The following is a 20,488-nucleotide window of genomic DNA, read 5'->3' as shown; positions in this document are numbered from 1 at the left end:
AATAAATTAAAAATTTTTAAAAATTATTACACGTAGTATGCGTAATTCGTGACATGCCTTTCTTTCTATTTCTGCTTTCTTTCTCAAAAAATACCTAGAAAACATCTTCAAGCCTTTGTGTTTTATGAATTTGTACTCAACCTTATACCTGCCTCATTTCATGATTTTTGTCGTGGCCCCATATTGCATCTCGCCTTCGCATTTCAACCGACGATGTTAATGGGTGCAAGGCGAGGAATAACTCCACTTTTTAAAGGCGTGAACTCCCGTAATGGCGTATAGTCACCAGGACAAGTTAGGATCTTCAACAATGACATAGATAGACGTTGGCTTTCACGTTGAAACACTGATTTCGGCTACATTATTCTACATGTTTTCCACAGCTTATGAAGACTGGACCATCCATTTATAATGCGTGCACATTGGCCAAATGGAAGTGTTGGGGGGGGGGGGGGGAGCATAGCTGTTTATACAAGCAAAATTAGAGACGCACGAAATACAAACAGTCTTACCCCCTTCAAGTCTTTTACTGAACCCCTAAGGGCCCCGCCGTGGTGGCATAGAGGCCTCGGCGTTGCGCTCCTAAGCCCAAGGTCGCGGGATCAAATCCCTGCCACGGCGGCCGCATTTCGATGGGGCAGAAATGCGAGAAACGCCCGTGTATGGTGCATTGGGTGCACGTTAAAGAACCCCAGGTAATCAAAATTATTCCGGAGTCCCCCACTACGGCAAGCCGCATAATCATACCATGGGTTTGGCACGTAAAACGTATGAATTTAAAATTTTAGGACCCGTAAGGTTTAATAAGTAAATAAATGTCCGATGAAATAAACAAGCTTTGTGTGCCGGCAAGCACCAATTAAGGGTCAGTAAGGGTCAGTGTGGCACGAACTTCTTGCCAGTGTTTGCTGATTCCGCTAATCCCGCCATAATGATGGTCACAGTGCTAGCTCAAATAACGCTAACGGAAATAGAGAACAGAAATCATCTTGTCGGACGCTTCTCCTCTTCATCGAGCACGTGGGGAATCGGAGCTTTGTCGAAAGCGCGCGCCACTTTGCAGTGGCGGAAACAGTGTTGGGCGCACACCTGCTTGAATCCCTGGTACATGAACTTGAGCTCCTGTCGCGAGAACTTGGTGGCCCTGCAGAGGTCCTCGATGCGCTCGGGCTGGCACCGCACCGCCGCCACCTCCACCTCCTCCACAGGGTCGTCGGCTGCGCCAAAAGAAAAGGAAGAAAGGAACATGAAAATTGAACAGGATTCACCTATTGCTGTACACATTTCCCACAAACACAGCACAGATTGCCCCAATTATCTTTCTGCACTGTATAGAAGAAAAGAGATCGAAAAAGGGAATGCGGGCCTGAGCAATTCACGCGTTTCAAGATAGATTCATTCATTCATTCATTCATTCATTCATTCATAAGATAAGGCCACCTGTCAGCGGATATTGCAAATGTGATGGGGATGCAAGGAATATAACTTCCAATTCAAGCACAATTATAGACACGCAAAATACAGGCAGGTCCAAAAATGGCGAATAGGTACGCACGAAAGATTATGTATAATGGCGACAGATGCTAAATAGGATACACTACAAGATGTCGTGTAAATAGCAGACACTGAATTAATAAAAGAAAAACTGCGAAAATACACTGCATACAACCTAGAGCGCCACCTGCGGCTTCAGGTCAGTATGAAGCGAAGCTCTCAGCGGAGCGCGCAGGTTCTCTCTAGCGTGCGCGGAGCAAAACAGTTTGCTGAACACATGGCCCCCGATATCCGGCGCCGCGCGCTTGGACAGCGAGCGCAACTGGTCTCGGAGGCCATGCTGATCACGTGCGTCGCTTTTCGCGACTACTTCCGCCTATTGAGTTCGACGCGTCGACGTAACATTCGCCGCCATTTCGAGGCACGGAAGATGCCATAATACCCGCACATGACAATTAAAAAAAAATCCAATTTCGGCCCCGCGAAAGTGGCTGTCCGGCGAAGCTGTTAAAAAGCACCATTACAACTGTTGAGGGTTTTAAAACCAACTCAGCGCTGGTACTAGCTCTCTAGCCTGGCCTACCGTTCGTATCGTGATGTATAATTCCTATGCGTAACAGCGGTTACCTATCGACCGTGTTTTCGCGAGTGATAACATTCGCTTACTGGCCTCGACAAAGCGTGCACCACCCATCAGACTGTGCCTTTTAGCGCGAAGAAATAGGCGGTTGGGAAATTCCTTTATTCTAGAACACATGGCTGAATTCAAAGTGTAATGGCCACTTCTTCGCTGCAACAAAGCTTCACAAAGAGGCAGGAACTATGGGACGAAAAGATAAAAGGAAATTAATGTCACTAAACAGTGGATGCTTCGTGGAGACAGCAGGCCTGGAAAAAGAAAGAGAATAGAGAATTAAAGCGCCACACAACCGCGAGTGAGGGAGGTCAGACGGTTGAGTTGGGGTCAGCTGGAAGAGGCGAGAAAAGGGATGAGCCGTTTTAGATGGGGTAAGCGAGAGCGCTTTAAAGTTTCGTAAGAGGATCCAATGTCACCGAGGTTACGACAGAAAGGAAGAAGATGCCGCCGGGCCTGACGATGATTTAATTGGCCAGATTGCGGAGTTCAATGTGCGAAGTTTGCCCCCTCCGAGTTATTTACATGTCTGTATTTTCATTAACCTTAGAAAGAAATGCATTTTCTTCTCGTGCTATCGTTTTTTTTTAAATTTTTTTCTGTTCAATTACCGATACACCGTAGCGCTGATACGAAATTAAAGAATCCTGGCGCCTGTGCTCATACGAGAATTTCGAAACACACATTATCACAAAGTGAGGACCCATTATGATATGTTGTTTGTAGTCAGTCGTTTATCAGGTCGAGTCTAAATATTCTGGTCACATCTCTGTTTTGAATTTGAAGTGGGACACACTAATTGTGTGACATATTGCAACTGTGACCTGCAGTTCAGTGTAACACATTCTGAAGTGTTATGACACATTGCTTGTGATGTATGATCTATTCAGTGTAGCGCTCCGGTACATTCAGACAGACTTCGTGTGGCAAAATGATAACGCGCGATGTAAATCAAAATATCTCAAAGAAAAAAAGAAATGTTCACCTTTTTAACCTTTTTATAGATTACTTCACTACCCTCCCTCCCCACCCTGTCTACCCACAGAAGTAATTTTTAGGGCATCAGAAAACAACAAAAGCTAACAAGGACACAGAGTATTTTTCAAAATGGAATTACTCGTATACCGAATTACCGATACAGTTGTCACGAATACTGATAGATAGATACATAGATAGATAGATAGATAGATAGATAGATACATACATACATACATACATACATACATACATACATACATACATGTATGTATGTACGTACGTACGTACGTACGTACGTACATACATACATACATACATACATACATACATACATACATACATACATACATACATACATACATACATACATACATACATACATACATGCATACATAGTATAATTTCATCGCACTTGCCGAAGCGGGCAAGTGCGCGGTAGATATGGAAACGTCCCACGGCTAATTTTTCTATTTAGACGTTTACAAGGAAACCTAATCGCCCCCCCCCCCCAAAAAAAAAAAAAAAGATAGCTGTGGTTCAGGCTACCAGGAGACTGTAGGTACAGGTCAAGCAGACGCAAACCACGTTTTAAACCCACCCCAAGAGGCAAAGAACGACTGATGTATTGAAGTGAGGCTCCTACGACATCAGAGCGCTGTGTAGAGTTACCTCGGCGGTGCCTGGTTCCTACCTACGCCAACACTGGGCACAAACTCGGTTTCATAGCCTGTATATGCCATCGGTGCTGAACAACAATTATTTGAAAATAAAAATCTAGTAAAAACAAAAGAAGCCGCGAGACCGGCAGTGCCCATTTTAAGTCAAGCCTCTTTGGTTTTTGTCTAATTTCCACGCTTTTTTCTTTGCCGATGCGCAGGCGGGCAATTCAAGTATAAAGAAATATAAACTAAAAAGACAGAAACGATGTTTGGAATAGAAAGCGCGGGAGAAAAGCGTCTGGGCTGCTACACTGCTCGAATATTACGAAGTGCCGAATCATGGCAAAACACCGAGAAGACACGTGCCAAACTAAACCTTTCTTTCTTTCTTAATTTCAATCTTTTTTTTTGTCAAAGCAGCGATAGCAGAAAAATACAACCGATTCAAAACTTACTACCATCGATGCATTGCAACAGGAGTGTCCCCAATAATAACTGCTTGATAAGCCGAATACGAAAGTCGATAGGTTTAGTATAAGTTTCGGTCTTCGGTATGAAGGGAAGTGAGGCAGGCGAAATATATATATATATATATATATATATATATATATATATTTCATCTTCTGCGATGCTGAGGCTGCAAATTATTCTTGGTGGGAGATATTCAATCGTTCGTCTCGTCTTCTGGAATGTGACCTGAATTTTCGCCGTGTATGCGAACTTCTTAATTAGGCGCTTGGAACGCCATAAAAGCGGCACATTCGATTAGGATCATATTGCTAGCCGAGGGACTGGGCGCTACTTGAGAGCCGACTCAGCAGACATAACGAGATATCTCGAGACGACCATCAGGCAATTAATTGACTGCCATCGCATGTTCTAGCGGTAAGTCGGAGCAGCGCCCATACATAAAGAAAGACACTATACGTACCGGTCAAGCCGACTGTCTTCCGTCTTCTTACGTTTAGTTATGCGCTGTCTATAGGCATCGATTATAAATTAGGAGCCCCAGCCTTTCTCTCCTACTTCAAATACCTTATTTTGTTAAACGTTGCGCAGGGCTCCACGCACTATATTCAAATTGTGCAGTAGACTTCCGCTAGTTTGACTCCGCTTATTTCGATTTTTCAGCCAAATCGATTCCTGCCGAAGGTCCCGGCCGTCACCCTTGAAATTCTATGCACCCAAACTTTCGTTATTTCGGTTCTAAAGTTGGCTTTCGCCGGATAATTCGAACTTATCCAGTCAGCACGCACGCGCCTGACTCCTATGGTGACCCCAATAGCAACCCGTTTAGTGGCAGTGTCTGTCTCGGCGGAGATTATAGGACAGTGTATGCGTTGAATACATATAATATCAAGCCCCAAACGCCTATTTTCGACGAGCTCTAGGTAGATTTTCAAGCATTAATCGTTGCTCACAATGCCTATTATGGTATCTACATGATTCTAACACGCACATTTTCTTTTTCTTTTTCAAGACAATTGGGCCGAAAACTGCTTGCGCGGTGCTATCGTTCACAATACCAAAACAGCCTTCACAATGTTGCTACGCTTTACCGCATAACATAAAGCACAGTGGCAAAGCTTGCCGTAAACAGTTATGTGGCGAAGCTGACTTTAGAAAACCGGCCACAATCACGCAGCAGATGTTCAGCTCTTGCCAATTTTCCTTGCTAAGAAATCGGATGCGCGTTAGATTTCTATTTTGTTTAGGATCATTTTCACGTTAGTTTTCTACTTCGGGCACCCAAAAAGTCACGGTGCGATTTATTTAGGGGCATGTTAGAACCGGGAAAATACGACCAATTGAATCTGCTGTGTGCTTTGGTATTTTTTTGGACATCGTGTATAATTCAACCCGCCGGAGAATTCCATCAGTTTTCTCGCTCTCACCATGGTTTAAATAATAGAAGTCAACTGTGTTTATTTTTATCAGACTTATAGCAGCATCTTCGCCCATTTTTTTTTTTTTTTGAAACCTTATCCCCTAAATGAAGGCAGGAGAGGCTGGCTCTTCTCAACCGGTTTTAGGGACTCTATCGGTAAAAATATCGCTTAGTGAGTTAGATATGGCACGGGTTGTTTTTAATTGTTGATTGGTAATTTATGACGAAAAAGCCCAACGACCGCGTACAGGTTAGGGACTGGTTGAACTCCGCCCCTTATTTAGGAGTGCATTTTCTGACGACCACTTTCGGGGATACTTCAGCTTAGATTTAGCGCGACCATAGCACCGGACACATCGGCGCCTGCGAGATTCTTGACACTGCGCCAAACACGCTGTCTAAACGCAGCACTAGGAACACTGTCGCCTGTGAACGCCGACACATGCGGTGGCCCTCACGCGGCAAGTCTCGCGAAATTGAATGTATCCCCGAGAGGGATCGTCCGAAAATACGGACCTTAGAGTCTTCACATTCAAGGAACCAGGGCCCACGACGCAAAGCGCCCGCTGACCGGGTTATCACGATAAACTTGCACTACCCTTATCGAAAGAGGAAAACGTTCCGTGTACAAACATAGGCGCCGTGCATCCGCCAGGCGGCTCCACCATCGCTTCGCGAACAGCGCCACCCATGGCTACCTTGTCGTCCGCTTCGGAAAGGCTACGCTAAGAAGGTAGCAATCCAATGTGACCGGCGAGCACTGCTTCGCTGTCCATAACGGCCGGTTTTATGACTGAGGATGGCACTGAGCTTTTATTTTACGACGCGGAAATATAACAATAGGCGAATACTTCTGCGAAGCAGGTCATGTCCTCGACGTGAACGAGATGTCGATGCCTGGCGTCGAGGTTTCGGGTCACTTCATTCCTGAAGCAAGGATAAACGCACAGTCTAAGCCAGTGAGGCTATCGTAAGGACATCCGTGCAAACACTTCTGGGAGCAGCTTTCTTCTTTTTGAGCAACCGTTCTGTACTTTCCATTCTGCATTATAAATTGGCAAACTTACCAAGCGACAGATACAGGCCTCATGCTACCATTACTACCGCTTATAGGATCCACTTACAAACTTGTAGACTTCCAGATATATGCATTAGTTGTAAACAGCAAGCGAACCTTCACTGAATTTCACATTGCCGACGAATGACTTGCTGCACATTTTTGATTTCTTTGGGCGCAGCCGGCACTTTCCCGTTCTTAAGAGCGAAAAAAGAAAAAAAAACATATCCTAAAGAGTCGAATGAATGATGAATCAATCCGTAATTAAACAATGCAGGTAATTGCTTCGATCAGCTATGTCGATTTCATTAAAAAGTACCGCAACTATAAACGCGCTGAAGTTTGGCAGTTTCCTCAAAGAAATCTAGATACTGGCTCAGAAATATCACATTTTCATAATGTAAAGACCAAAACCAGGCTTATTTTTTCCCCGCGAAGCAGCTATGGTGCAATATCCATGGCGCTTCGTCTGCCAATTCCCCGTTGGAAAGCCATAAAACTCGGTCCCCGACGCGTTGCCATGCGTACTGTTGCATCCCACAATACAGCAGTTGTGACTAACCCCCGTACCCAGAAATGCACCTCAAATTGAAACCCATGCTTGGCTCGATCTAGATGACGCCTAGCGTCAACCCGCCAAAGAAAACGCAATTAGCTTCTCGGGCACGTTCACGCCAGGCGTCATCTATACATCAAGACAAGCATATGGGCTTCAAGTTAAGGTGCATTTCTGAAAAGGGGGGTTAGACTAGCTCGCACCCCATGCCTGTCCATTAATGTAAACAGAACCTTTTAAAAACGCTGCGCGCGGAGGGGCAGCGCCACGCAAACGGACCGATGTTTCTTTGGTCTTGCGTATACGGTAAGATAAAAGCATGTCTGCTTGGTCTGCTTGCTCCCAGCCGCACTATTGCGTGTTCTTTCGGTCCACTTGCGTGACGTCACCCCCCCAGAACGCATAGTCATTGCTGACACTAGCGGTGTTGATGAAAGTTGTGCGAGCGTGACGCAAGCTGTACGACACGTAAGCATGATAAGAGGCTGCCCCTCTCCATGGACTTTCTGATAGCAGCGACCATTCCATGATAAACAATGTGCGCCGTCCAAGGCTTTAGAAGGACACCTCGAAACAAAAAAAAAGGCTATCTCCTGCAAGGGCGTTATCGACACTTTAAGAGATGCGAACAGTGTCTCTTGCGATATCTCTTACTGGCAATATCGGTGTGTGTCGGCAGCACTACATAACTAAGCGCCAAGTCTGATTATCGCTGTCACAGCCCGCTTATCGCCGAAACGTATAGGGCGAATGAATTGCGCGACTTCCGCTTCGAAACGACCGGGGAAAGTTCCCATTAGGCGCAGCAATCCAAACCGGCAATCTCCTCACCGACCAAGCGCCGCTGCCGGCCGGGCAATGCAAATAGTTGCCCGAGCAGGCGATACTGATAAAACCGGCGACCGTCACACCGATATAGGCTGGGCTACGCTCTCGCTACAAACAAATCGATATATCATTTCCAACGCCCTCTCAAAAGCCGCGCGCGCCAGCGCTAAGTGCTCGCATCAGAACGTCGCGCCGTGTGACGCAAGGTGTGTGCGCGTCGGGTGATCCTTTACGCCCTGAATATGCCGCGCTGCTATATACGAGATTAGCAGTACTGCGCTAACCTCCCCCTCACCCCCTCCATTCCTTTCGCCCACTGCCTGCTTTCGATTCAGAGACCTTCTTATTGGAACGACCACTTTTGACGCGACAGACTCCGGGAGAGTGTCGCGAGGTGAAGGCGGGAAATAAAGGAGTTGATGGAAAGGAAGCAAGCGGGAGGTGAAGGGAGGAGGGGGAGTTCCATCCGTGCGCCAGGAACGCAATTAGGAATCGCGGAATAGCGCGCGCGTAGCTCGCGCTTGCATTAATTAGGGCTGATAGGCACGCGCGAGAGTGCCCGTGCAGGCCGACGCGTTTCAGGCGTAAGTGCGGTCGCGCGCCTAAGAGACGCGAGACGTGAAAATAAGCCCGATGAAAAAAGAAATTACAGCAAGTAAGGTAGACGCGGACAGACAGACATCTTTACACTTCGCCTCTTGATTGCGTGCGAGTGCTCGTGCCGAATTAGGCGGAGCAGAGCAAGTGGATCAGGACGACAGTTGCCGAGACTGTAAGACTCGGCGACATTGTGCTGTTTGCATAATCGCTATTTCTGCCACTCCATCATCCCACCTCACCTCCCCCCCCCCTTTCAGCTCTCCTAGTCCGTCATACTTCGCTCTCTCTTTCTCTCTCTCTCTTTTTAATCTATATTAATAAAATTGCGGAATTTGTCGTGCTCTTGAGAGACTTATGGAATAGTCCGCCGGCACTCAACGCTCAGATAATTTATGAAGGTGTCATGCATGCTTACAAATGCGAAGGAACCTGACTGCAACGGCTTTTCACCTCATGTTCCCTCTCTTGGGGTTTTATCTAAAGCGACGAGTAAGGTATCATTCATTCATTCATTCATATTAGAGGACTTTTGTGATAAAAGTCCAATAGCCGCAATCGGTTAACCAGCTTTCCTGTTCCAAAACGTTACGTTATAGACGCAAATGCCAAGGGGGCTCCGGCATTGCAGAGAAGAGTATGGTACAGGTAACAGGCAAAACCATTTCGGCACTCCAGCTCACAGAGTGCAGCGTTGTAATGTTTTCCCTTACTCGTGAAGCCGTTCCGTTACAAGCTATGGTCGTTACCACCGTAGTCTCGAGCGCTGGCGCGTTTGCGGACAGCTGTCGCGAATTCTTCGGGCGCGATGGACGGAAAGAATGCGCGGAGCGTGATAGGAGGGAGTGGGTGTGGAGAGGGGGGTTGGAGAGAACGAACAGTTAACTCCCTTAATTAAAGCAGCACCTGCCTCACCTGCAAGATGGCGGACGTGCCAAGAGAAGGAGCATGCAACGATCGCGAAGGAGAAGGGAGGCGAAGTTTCGGTTGAATATTTGCGAACGCGAATTCCACACGGTTTCCAGATGAGGCAAGAGAGGTCTCTAGCCTTTTCTGGCGCCATTTCTGGGAACAGCGTTGTGCCAGAGCAACTAGCTGCTGTAGCGACAAAACGTAATAGCCGAGCTTCACCACGCGCCGCTGCAAATTTTAGGTTGTGCTTCAGTACTCGTGGCAGGCGGCAAAGCATACGGCTAAGAGGACAGCGGCCATAGTAATTAAGTCTCGTTCCTAGGCTGACAAAGACGTTAAAGACGACAGCTTCGCGAAGCTAGCATCGAAGTCAGAAACGATGCAGGCGACGTTGCTCAGCCGCAAGCCGGGAAACTCGACGGGACGGTCGTCTGCGCACACGAAAACGTAGCCACACTTTTCCTGTGCGCCTAATTTAAGTCACGTATTGTCTTAAGCGAAGCTTTATTGGCTCACTTGTGTCGAGGTCGGTGTACGCAGAAAACCATCATCATCAGCATTGGCTCGAGCGTCGTCGTCATCTTCCGCAGCTGGCTGCGTTGCCGCTAATCATTCCAGCGTAGAATTTCACTTCTCTTCTGTCATCATAATGGGGAGGCCGTGTTTAGGGGGGTATGATCCATTGCTTAAGGGGGGTATGAGCCATTCATTGTCGTACGTAACGGACAGATTTAATTTTGTAGCAATTTGATGTCAAAGAATCGCAAGCGGCAATGGCGGGCGAATGTTGCTATTCACGCCGCCGAGCAAACTCGAGACATCGAATGCAAGCGACAACCGCGACGAGCAGAGAATCGTACAACGCAACGGAAGGAAAAGTTGCACGAAAGGGAAGGAAAAGTAGCAGGAAAGGGAAGGAAACGTAGTAGGTCAGGTACACACACGACAAGCTTCGCTTACCCCCATTTTCTCGACAAAGGAAGGGCTGGTGATTTTTTTTTCATAGGTTCGCACGCGCAAATAGTTAAAATACCGAAATAATATGTGCTTTTGTTGACCTTTTCTTGTCATCGCGAGGTGGCGGGACGTAGCAGAGGTGCCTCCCTTCGTCTTTCAGATGGTCCGAAACGCTCGCGTTCCATACTCGGGCTCGAAGCTGTTTTGGTTGCCTCCTTAGTTGTGTACGTAGGGTGTATTCAATGCTGGCTAGAATTGGAACTCATGCACCCTTAGTTATACACTGTAAATTCGAAAACTGCCATCTATGGATAGTTTGAGCGAAAGAAATTGAAGGACACTTTGTAAATTCCGAAGTATGTTCGGCGAAAGCCTGTGGCCATTCGACTGACTATGCCATGTCTTTTTTTGTGCATGACTACTCCCAGTGGAATGGATTGCTGAGAGAGTGTAAGAGGGAGAGGACACAGCTGTGGCGGCGCAACTGTTGCTATGCGCCGCTGTGCCATGACGTGATTGCTGAGGGAGTGTGAGGGGGAGAGGCCACAGCTGGCACCGTTCCAGAGCACGGACGGACGGACGGTCGGACGCCGCGAGTGTGAGCCATTAAAGGCTTTCGCCTTAATAAGTTTTGAAATCGTTCTCTATCGGAGCAGGCACTAACTCTGGGTCGAATAGCGTCCGCAAGCTCCTTTCCCTCCTTCTCCTAAAACCCGAGCTGAGGCAACGACGCCGAGGGACCACGTGCAACGCCTTCCTTTCTTTTTCTCTTCCTTTTTTTCTCTTCCTTTCTTTTGCTGCGTGAAGCATTTCCGGTGGCGGAGTTGCCCGTTACACATTGGAAGATTTACCGAAGTGACGTGTCATGGTGGGTGACGTTGCTAGGACTGCGATTTACGTCACGGCGCTGCCTCGAGAGGGAGGACGCGCGGCGTTTGGTTTGAAACGACAACTGTTTTCACGGGGGCGCGCAACACTAATACTTTGCAGACTCTATCCTCAACGCGTGACGCTTGCGCTGCGCTTGTATGTTTAAAATGGCCAAACCTTGTGAGGGGCCCTTAGAGATGCTATGGCGTCACGCTGCTGAGCACGAATTCGTGGGTTCAATTCCCCACCTCGACGGCCTCATTACGGTGGGGTACCGTGCTCGTGTACCGTGCTTCGTTTGCACATTAATGAGGTACTGACACGGCTTTCCCCCCTTTTAGTTGTCTTGCATTAAAGTTTTAACGAAGGTCATTGACCTCGAAATCGTATAAAAAAAAGAATACTGGAAAGCCTCAGATCGCTCTATATTTACTATCGTAGATTTTCTACGAATTAGTTTCGGTTTCGTCTTCCAGGAGGCTTGTGCGTCGTGACGTCATGACGCGGAAGGCGGTCACGTGGGAGGATAACATCGGGACGTCCTTGCACTCGATCAGGATCGCTCGATCTTCTGCACTGCTTCTATTCTTTGCTCAGCTCGATGTAGTAGCATAACGTTGCTTTTGGTGCTGATTATTTTATGTAGCTTTGCTTCTTTTATTCACCCATTATGCCCTCCCAGCTTGGACATCGAGTCCACAGTAGGTGCTTAAACAAGTAAGATGAATAAATAAATTAGGTGATGTTCACTTTGTTACGTGTGATGCGAGGTAACTTCTTTCATGAAGGTAGATGAACTAATAATACTCATTATTGTAAGAAAGATAGTTACAGTCTTTAGCCGTTCGAGAGAGATAAAAAAGACGATGCATATTATAAGTGAAAGTACAAGCATGAGAACGAAGTTCGTTTAATGGATAACTTGGGTGAGAGGATATACCTATAGAACTGTGGCAAAATGTATGGTGCGCGATCGAGTACACTGCGATAAAAATTTGTAGCAAGAATATTGATAAGCCATAGCATTGATAAGCTTGCGCTTGTGACAATGGCACGCTGCAGTTCATTCAACTCTGTCAGCCATTCCGAAATCGTCCGGACTTCTCGGCGTGCTGGGATTTTCTGTCACTCTAACGTATGACTGTGCCATACTATCCCACTTGGGTGTTATTCCTTTGCCTCCCCCCCCCCCCCCCCTTCTTCTATTTCCCCGCCTCTCTTCTTTGTAAGGTGCACTACTGCTAGTAGGAGAAACGCACCTTTCTTTTTTGTCAAATCTCTCTTGCTTTCTCTCTCTCCCTCTCTTTCTCTTTATTTATTTATAGCAAAGAAAATTGGGACAAGCTAGGCCAAATATTATTCTACGATGCAGCATACAGGTGTGCTTTCTTGAGTCGTCCCAACTTCTCTTCTTTCGTGATTACCTAGCGCTTCGAGAAAACGGAGCACCAGCGTACTTCGTGCATATATATATATATATATATATATATATATATATATATATATATATATATATATATATATATATACACCCTCGTATCCACAAGACCGGGATTGTGCGACAAATTGTGTTTGCTCTGCGACACTGTGCACCGTGATGTTGTAGGTCAGGCGTACGTGACGCTAACGTTGTATGTCGCGACGTGATGTTTTGGTACCCTAAACTGCAAAAACCAAACGTCAGTTCAACGGTCATGTTTTTTTGCCATTTTTGACAACCCATCTGCGTCATTCCGACAAGATATTTTATACAGCCGTGAACAAGGAGAGAAGGAGAGAGTCTCGAACACCATAAAAAATGAAATAATAAAAAAAAAGAATTTGCTCGTGATAATAACCCGATTCGATTGGCTGCCGCGTGCAGTGCGTCCGTGGTGTACGCCCTACAGTATGGCGACCCGCTATTGGTCAAATGCTTGGAAATAGAGCTGCCAAGCTATTTGGCATCCTTTATATCGTACAATATTTACACCGTATGTGACAGCGCTGTCTGGTATAGTTCATACGTACTTACTGTAGTTACGTTGCTTTCCTTGATTTATAATTTCGTGTCCCTTTTATCCTTCGCCAGTGTAAGGTATGGCCGAGCGGAGATGTCATCCGCTTATAACCTCCCCTGTCTTTCATTTACATTCATTTATCTCTCTCTCGTTTCTATACAAGACTGCTTGCTTATTTCCTGCCTCAGCATCGCCTCTGCTGCACCGAACTATCGGTTGCAGCGACTCGGTCATTTCTCTTTCAATTCGGCCCGGCTATCGACCAAAGGGTCGGGCGATTGCAGTCACTGCAGGTGGAGAGCGGAGTGCGCAGGGCTAACGAGAGTGCGTATGCGCGAATAATGAATAAACCATGGGAGGTGGAAACGACGACACCTCAATTACAGCTACAGCGCGCGAGTTATTAATTACGGGGCTAGCGGGGGCAGAGAGAGGAGACGTTTGCCCGTCGCGCGGAGCGCGCGATTCTGTGTAAGAGCGCTATAGCGCGAGATCGCGCACACAATGCTCTCGCTCGTATGCAGGGATTTACGCAACCGTCCACCTTCTTCGAAAAAAAAAAGAAACGGATGCAAGAAGGAAATGAACAAAACAAAAGAAACGGTTACAAATATGTGTTCTCTTCGTGCGAGGGAGGGTGACAATTTTCTCGCAACGAGCTGACAAGTTTTCGCGAGCTCTTTCTTGGAATGGAAAGTAAGTCGGCGGTGGATAGGTCAGGAAGAGATGGGTGGGAGGCAGGAGGAAGGTGATGCAGGCGATTGCGTGGTCCAGCTCGAGGAGCCTCAGCCGGCACGGCACCAATGCAATGAGCGGAGTTGGGGAATTATCGTCGAGGTGCAACTGTACGCTCGCGTCTCTGGTGTGAACGATTCGTGATTTGGATGCCGCCTATGTGCCTTATTACGCTGCAACCATCACGTGTAAAGGAGGCATAGAAGCGGGCAATCTAAACGTTCGCTTCGCAGTGAGGTCATCGGGATATTTGACTTTCGCGGTCTCGAAATGACGCGCAGTATACTTGGACGTGCTCTTTCCTTACGAGGAAGATGCCCCACCCTAATACAAATAACTGTTGATTTCTCTCTCTCTTTAGCATCCCAAGGCAATGCAGGCCTACAAGAAATGTTTGTCACTAAAAGTGTTTCTCCACTCGTTATTTCCACTAAGAGAGTGGGGTATAGCTCTAACCTAATGTTAGCCATTCAAGTTTACGTTTTCCGTAAAGAAACGTTTTGCTTAAGAAACAATGTGTGACGTCACGTACCATGATCACATGATAATTGGAAGCGACATTGATTGCGAGATGCTCATGTATGCATTCACATCACGCCACCTCACGCCATGCGCTACCATTGGTCCACCTGCCGCACCATACGATGCAACGTGTCCAGACATGTACTGTGCGCATGATGGGAAAGGGTATTAGCTGAGAGGAGGAAGCGCCGTTACGGTATATAAACGCCGCGGCACGCGGCTTTGTGGGTCTGCCACATGTATGTCAAGGGTAGAGAGATAGAGAGAAAGAATGCATAGAAAGGCAGGGAGGTTAACCAGATGTAGTTCCGGTTGGCTACCCTGCACGGCAGGAAGGGGTAGGGGGTAACACGTTGTAGTACTTAGTAAGTCTTTAATGGCAATAACTTAGAGAAGCCGTAATGATTTCGCATTCAAATCACGTAGGGATGTACCTAGGTGACTGTCAATTTCTTTGTTGTTGTTGCTGTTATCGTGCTCCTGTAGTAATCGTTGTTGTCATTGTCCTGGTCCCTTTGTTGTCATTGCTGTTGTTATCGCCGTAGTCGTCGTCATAGCTTCTGTAGTTGTTGTTGGTGTCCTCGCCACCCTGAGTGTCTGTGGCGCATATATCCACAGCATGGTATTGGCCATGAATGTGGCGCGTTGAATCAGCATCAATTTTTTTCCTTTCTAATCCATTCCTTTCCCTCCTAGTCCTCTTTCTCATTCTCACGTCACCACCCTCGACTCCTGTGCCTTTTCGCGTCCCGCCGATGCTTCGTAATTCCTTAAATTTCTATTCGGAACTCCCGCTGAGCGAGCGAGATACACGTATACGTACGTCCTTATCTCGTCTGCAAGCCGTCTGGCCTAACGAGCCATTCGTTATTTCTCAATACAACGGTCCCCTGCGCCGAGCGTCGATTTTGCGCAGAGTGCTTCTTTGTTTCCAGCGCGGTGCGGCCACAGACGGCGCAGGCTTCGGCCGCGGTTAGAAACCGCCGACAATGAGTTCTATATAAATACCGCCGCTGCCGCCGCCACGTCGTCTGTGTTCTGGAAAGCGCCGATAAGGGACAGCCCCCTGCTCGGCGGATGGGCGAATCGCCGTCCAGTTGCGGCTTAAGGAAGACTCGCCGAAAGCGCTGCATAATTATTCGTCTGTTTCTTGCCATACTCTATTAAGGCTTAGCTCGGCGTATACGCTATAAAGCGCGTCTATCGGCGCGAGAAATATAGGATTCTGACGGCTGTTGGCGCGCGTGTGAATGCCTTAATGTCGCATATTGGCGCGTGCCTTACTGATTATTCAAGGCTGGTTTGTGAACACGTGAAGGGGGGGGGGGGTGAGGACTAAATATGTCGAAATTGCTTATGCAAGGAGACAGTGACTGTGGCTTAGGAACGACTTTCCGATTCGGAGGGTTCAAGGGCGAGGCGATGCAATGAATTGAAGACTGTGAGTGAAAATGGGAATTTCCAGCGTCGACGTTTCAAACCCGTCGATACCGGCGCAACCCGTTACGTTATTTCGAGGTTGTGTTTCGCGCCCAACGTTTGTTAATCTTTCGGAGAAAATCTGGTCCTCCTTGAAGAAAAAAATGATAACACACGCGACTGAAATCTTATGAATTTTGTTTTATACTCGCGCGATTTTGACTAAGTAGAGCCATCCCAAACACGGACGGGCCTAAAGTTGTTTAACGGCTCATATTAGCGTATTTCAGACAGTTGATTATTCATCAGTTAGTTAAAACGCTTTTAGTGATGCCAACCGCAGGGATTAAAGACTTGCCGAAGAAATAGAAAGACAATCAGGACATCGCAATCTCCACTATACCGCCTCAAATAAACTAAATTCGTTTCAGATTCATTTTATATCGGCGTAGTCATGCACTTGTAGCACAAAATGCTGGGGTTGCTAAAAGCACTAAAAGCCACAGAAGGTTTGACGTGGTCTGTGACCTGATCGTTGCACTTTGACAGAGGAAAAACGAAATGGTCGTATGCGACAAACATACAATGACACTATACGTGACAAATATAATACTAGCTGTCTAGAAACTAATATTAAAGGTTAATAATTTTCTTTGCAAAATCGAAATGGGAAGAGAAAAAAAAAGCGCTAATGACGCAGCATAAAACAATGCTGCCAATTTAGGACAGTAGGCAATGTAACTGGGATAGTTTTTCGGCCATAGTTAGTACCGAGTACGTAGAAAACGCAAGAACTGCGTTCACGCGTGTCATAGATTCGCTCGTTCTGTCAAATGAGCAAGTTTCTTAAAGTAGTGGCTGTATAGTCTTAATGCTTGTTTGTAGCGCGTCATGAGAAACGGATCATACAGGTCCACAACAGGTATTACATCTAGGTTTTTTTGTAAGTACGCTTGGTACATGCATTTAACGGGGAAGTGACGATAAAAATGCAACCCTTTCGTGCAATCAGTTTTGTGCAAAATTCAGGGGTTTCCCTGAACGTTGGAAACCATTGTGGATTCCCCAGACTAGGTTGCAATAGCCGAATTTTGAGAGCTAAATCGAAATTTGTAAGAGTTTTACAATCCTAGGCAAAAAAAAAAACAAAACAAAAAAACGTGAGCGCGATGGCATACTGATCGTGCGAGAAGGCCCGGAACACACAAACGAACAAAGTAACAAACCAAATGTCTTCTCTTCCGTGAAGCAGGTGGTTCACTAAAGTTTGGCACTGTGTCCTTTGAAGTTATGGTTTGCTTCAATGGTCTTCGTGCGTTTGTAATGTTTGACCACTCGGTTGGGCAACGAGTAGTTGTCTGTCAATATTTCGACCCACCTCGTGGGAGTGAGCGAATGTTTTCGAGGCCACATCAACAACGACTTATATAAACCTTTTTCGTGCGCTTAGCATTCTTTGGGAACGAGATGACGGGATGACGCCTTCCTGCGGTCCCTTAGTTAACGCTGTTTCCTTTTGGAATGCTGCTCAACCGACTATGCTCCGCTTCATACTTAGCAGGCAACGTTCCCAAGGCTACAGAAAGGCTTCTCTCTGGCTCACATGTACTCCCGAAGAAAAAAAGTGGTGCGTAAAGTATGAAAGAAAATGATTGGTTTGCGTCATGTAATTTGTTGTAAAACTCAGCCTCATACATTCGTGTAACGAAATATGACGCATTTTATTACACGGAAGGCGTCGGAGATCCGTACCTATTTAACACCAAACAAGCGGAGTGACATGTTTCTACGACCAGGGACCGCAGCGCACCAGTTACGCTCGCGAAACAAAACATAGTGCGTCGCATACCGGAAGCACACAAGGGCACAAATAACACGTGATTTACGTAACACTGCGTTGATAAGTTTTACATGTAGCATGACAATTAGTTATTCTGCATAAAGCGCCGCACATACAAAAAAAAAAAGAAAACGCACTGCCAAACGTGCGGAATGAGACATCTATGACCGAACTACTTGCGCATAGCTTCCGCAGCATTACCTGCTATGCATGACACGGATTAGAGGCCAACTTCGCGCTCTTGTCGAAGTGATCAATTTCTTCTAAGTTTATTTCATCTGGGACAGTGTGTGGGCTTTGGGGGGGGGGGGGGGGTGAAGACAACCTAAACGGGAAACCAAGTCCTATAGTTTCGCACATCATGGTAAGCGATGCCATTAACTTGAGGGAACAAACTCTGCTAGGACTTGTTCTTTCGTCGTGAACTAAACTTCAGTAGTCTGTCCACGCGCTCTACTTTTTTAGGCAATTACTTCGCAGAGAGTTCCGTCTCAATCCACTGTCGTCTTTCCTCTGTCCGCTTCGTCGCTTCTTTCCCTTTGCGAGCTTGTCGCAAACGAACTGGCAAAGTGAAGTTCGGACTGCGCACTAATTTCCTGTCCGTACGCACTTGGCCTTTGTGGATGCCCACCAATCAGATCCTGTTCGTCTTTTTTCTTTCCACTTTATTCTCTATTTAGTTCAACTCGGGAAACAAAGGACGTGTCACACTGTTCACACGGAGTGCGGGTTGTGTGACACGTCCTTTGTGTCACAACTCTCAGTCATGCTGTGCCTAACGTAATGAAGCTTGCTGGCAGTGGAGACAGAACAAAGGAGATATGTTCATCGTACTGATACTGTTGCTTCTGCTGGCGCTGCTGCTGATTATAATGACGAGCCTTCAAAACATGGCCAGCTACCTCAATGGGGCATGGGACAAGAATCGGGAGCTTGTACGCGCAGATAATGAGCACAGGAAAATGAACTTGAAGATACAAGACTGCGTGTAAAACAGTATGGTGTGTAGTTGAGAAGTGAGACGAGGCGAATTGACGATTGTATATAAAAGAAATAAAAAAAAGGTTATTGTAACAATTTAGAATTGAAGTAATTTAGAAAAAAAATTATAGTAGGAATAGCAAGGAGAACGAAGAAACATTTTATTTGTAGAAATTCAGTGAGGTCGACCTGAGCTTAAGCGCCCTAATCTGTTACTGTAGTGAGAACTAGCATGGTAAAGGTTTTGTTGTTAGAATGAAATCTGAAACAACGTAAAACATCTCTCTGTGGCTCAAACCCAGTGCCGAGGTTTCAAGAGAAACTAATGCTCCTGCACAAATTCCCGCCAAGTCTTAACCAAACGGCGTTCCAGGAAGTCGTTTTCTTTGTAGATAGCCCATTTTCCTTTTTTTTTTATTCTTCTCCTTTTATTGGCCAGTTTTATATTTCACAGAGTAGCACTGCAGTGTGCTCTGACCCTGCCCCACTTGTGATCCGTTCTGGTCAACAAGGTCTGCCTCGATAGACTTTGGAAACGGGATAAGTTTGTTTGCGCCCATGGTCAAATCGCGACTGGGATACGCTTGGTTGCTTTCTCTCCAACTACAACGCACACCCACGGTAGGGGAACCAGCCAGGAGTAATCATCATCATCGTCATTCTTTTTTTTTTTTGTCCCGTTTCTTTCATTCGCCGTGTGACTTATCAGGCTAACGTGTATTTGTTCACGCCGGCCTATCATGCTCCTCTCACCTTGAATCGGGCAGTTATACACCATCAACTAGAACCAGCCATTTACGCCAAAGAAACGCTCGATGACTAGCAGCATGAACATCAAAATCTCCGGGGCTGCCCGACTCTCGCCAAGCACCGGAGAAGGGCGATAGCCAGCCTCCCTCCTACGCCGAGGCCTAAGGATTTGGACACCTGGCGCCTTCCCACATGGTTCCCCCCGAGAAAAGGCCGACTCATATTCCAGTCATATCTTCTATTTCTACAAGGCTCAAAAATGGTCCACAATATCTCAACTAACCCCTTCCTTTATCCCTGTCACGCCCTGATGGATGTGCTTCCTCGAGGTCGGAAATCTATTATTATTATTATTATTATTATTATTATTATTATTATTATTATTATTATTATTATTATTATTATTATTATTATTATTTTAATAAACGTTTTCACAACAACAAGCAGGCATGCCTGGAGTAAGTTCAAGTTTGTCGGCCTTGTGGTTACTTAAGATTTGTCGATGTCGCCTATATCGACTGTGGCTCCTACCCGCGATGGCGGATTGGCCAAGAAATGGGTGGATTATTCCAATTTAATGTGAAGCGTAAATTTCCGAATATCTATGAAATCAGGAAAGTCAGATTTGAATGAATAATAATTATTTCAAAAGTACACAAGAAAGAATTTAGCAGGGCATTCGGTTGGATTCTGTAAGAAATGTATGGACAGCGTAGCAAGCATCCCCGTGGCGGAATCCCAAAGAGGATGCCCCAAACGAAAAAAAATAGCAGATTCTGTTAAGGCCAGGCCAAGACTACGAAAAGGTATT

General features: G+C 46.3%; 1 protein-coding gene across 1 annotated transcript in view; it reads right to left on the bottom strand.

The window, feature by feature from the left end:
* LOC119457888 (Kv channel-interacting protein 1) overlaps positions 1-20,488 on the bottom strand; it is a 313,549-nt gene that overhangs the window by 6,906 nt on the left and 286,155 nt on the right. The window contains exon 3 of the mRNA XM_037719651.2: positions 1,090-1,217. Within this exon, the coding sequence (XP_037575579.1) occupies positions 1,090-1,217 (128 nt within the window). The remainder of the gene's footprint in view (positions 1-1,089; positions 1,218-20,488) is intronic.

Source organism: Dermacentor silvarum, chromosome 7 (assembly GCF_013339745.2).
Source record: "Dermacentor silvarum isolate Dsil-2018 chromosome 7, BIME_Dsil_1.4, whole genome shotgun sequence".
NCBI lineage: Eukaryota > Metazoa > Arthropoda > Arachnida > Ixodida > Ixodidae > Dermacentor > Dermacentor silvarum.
Note: the sequence above shows the minus strand (reverse complement) of the source record. Positions and strands in the feature narration are given on the sequence as shown.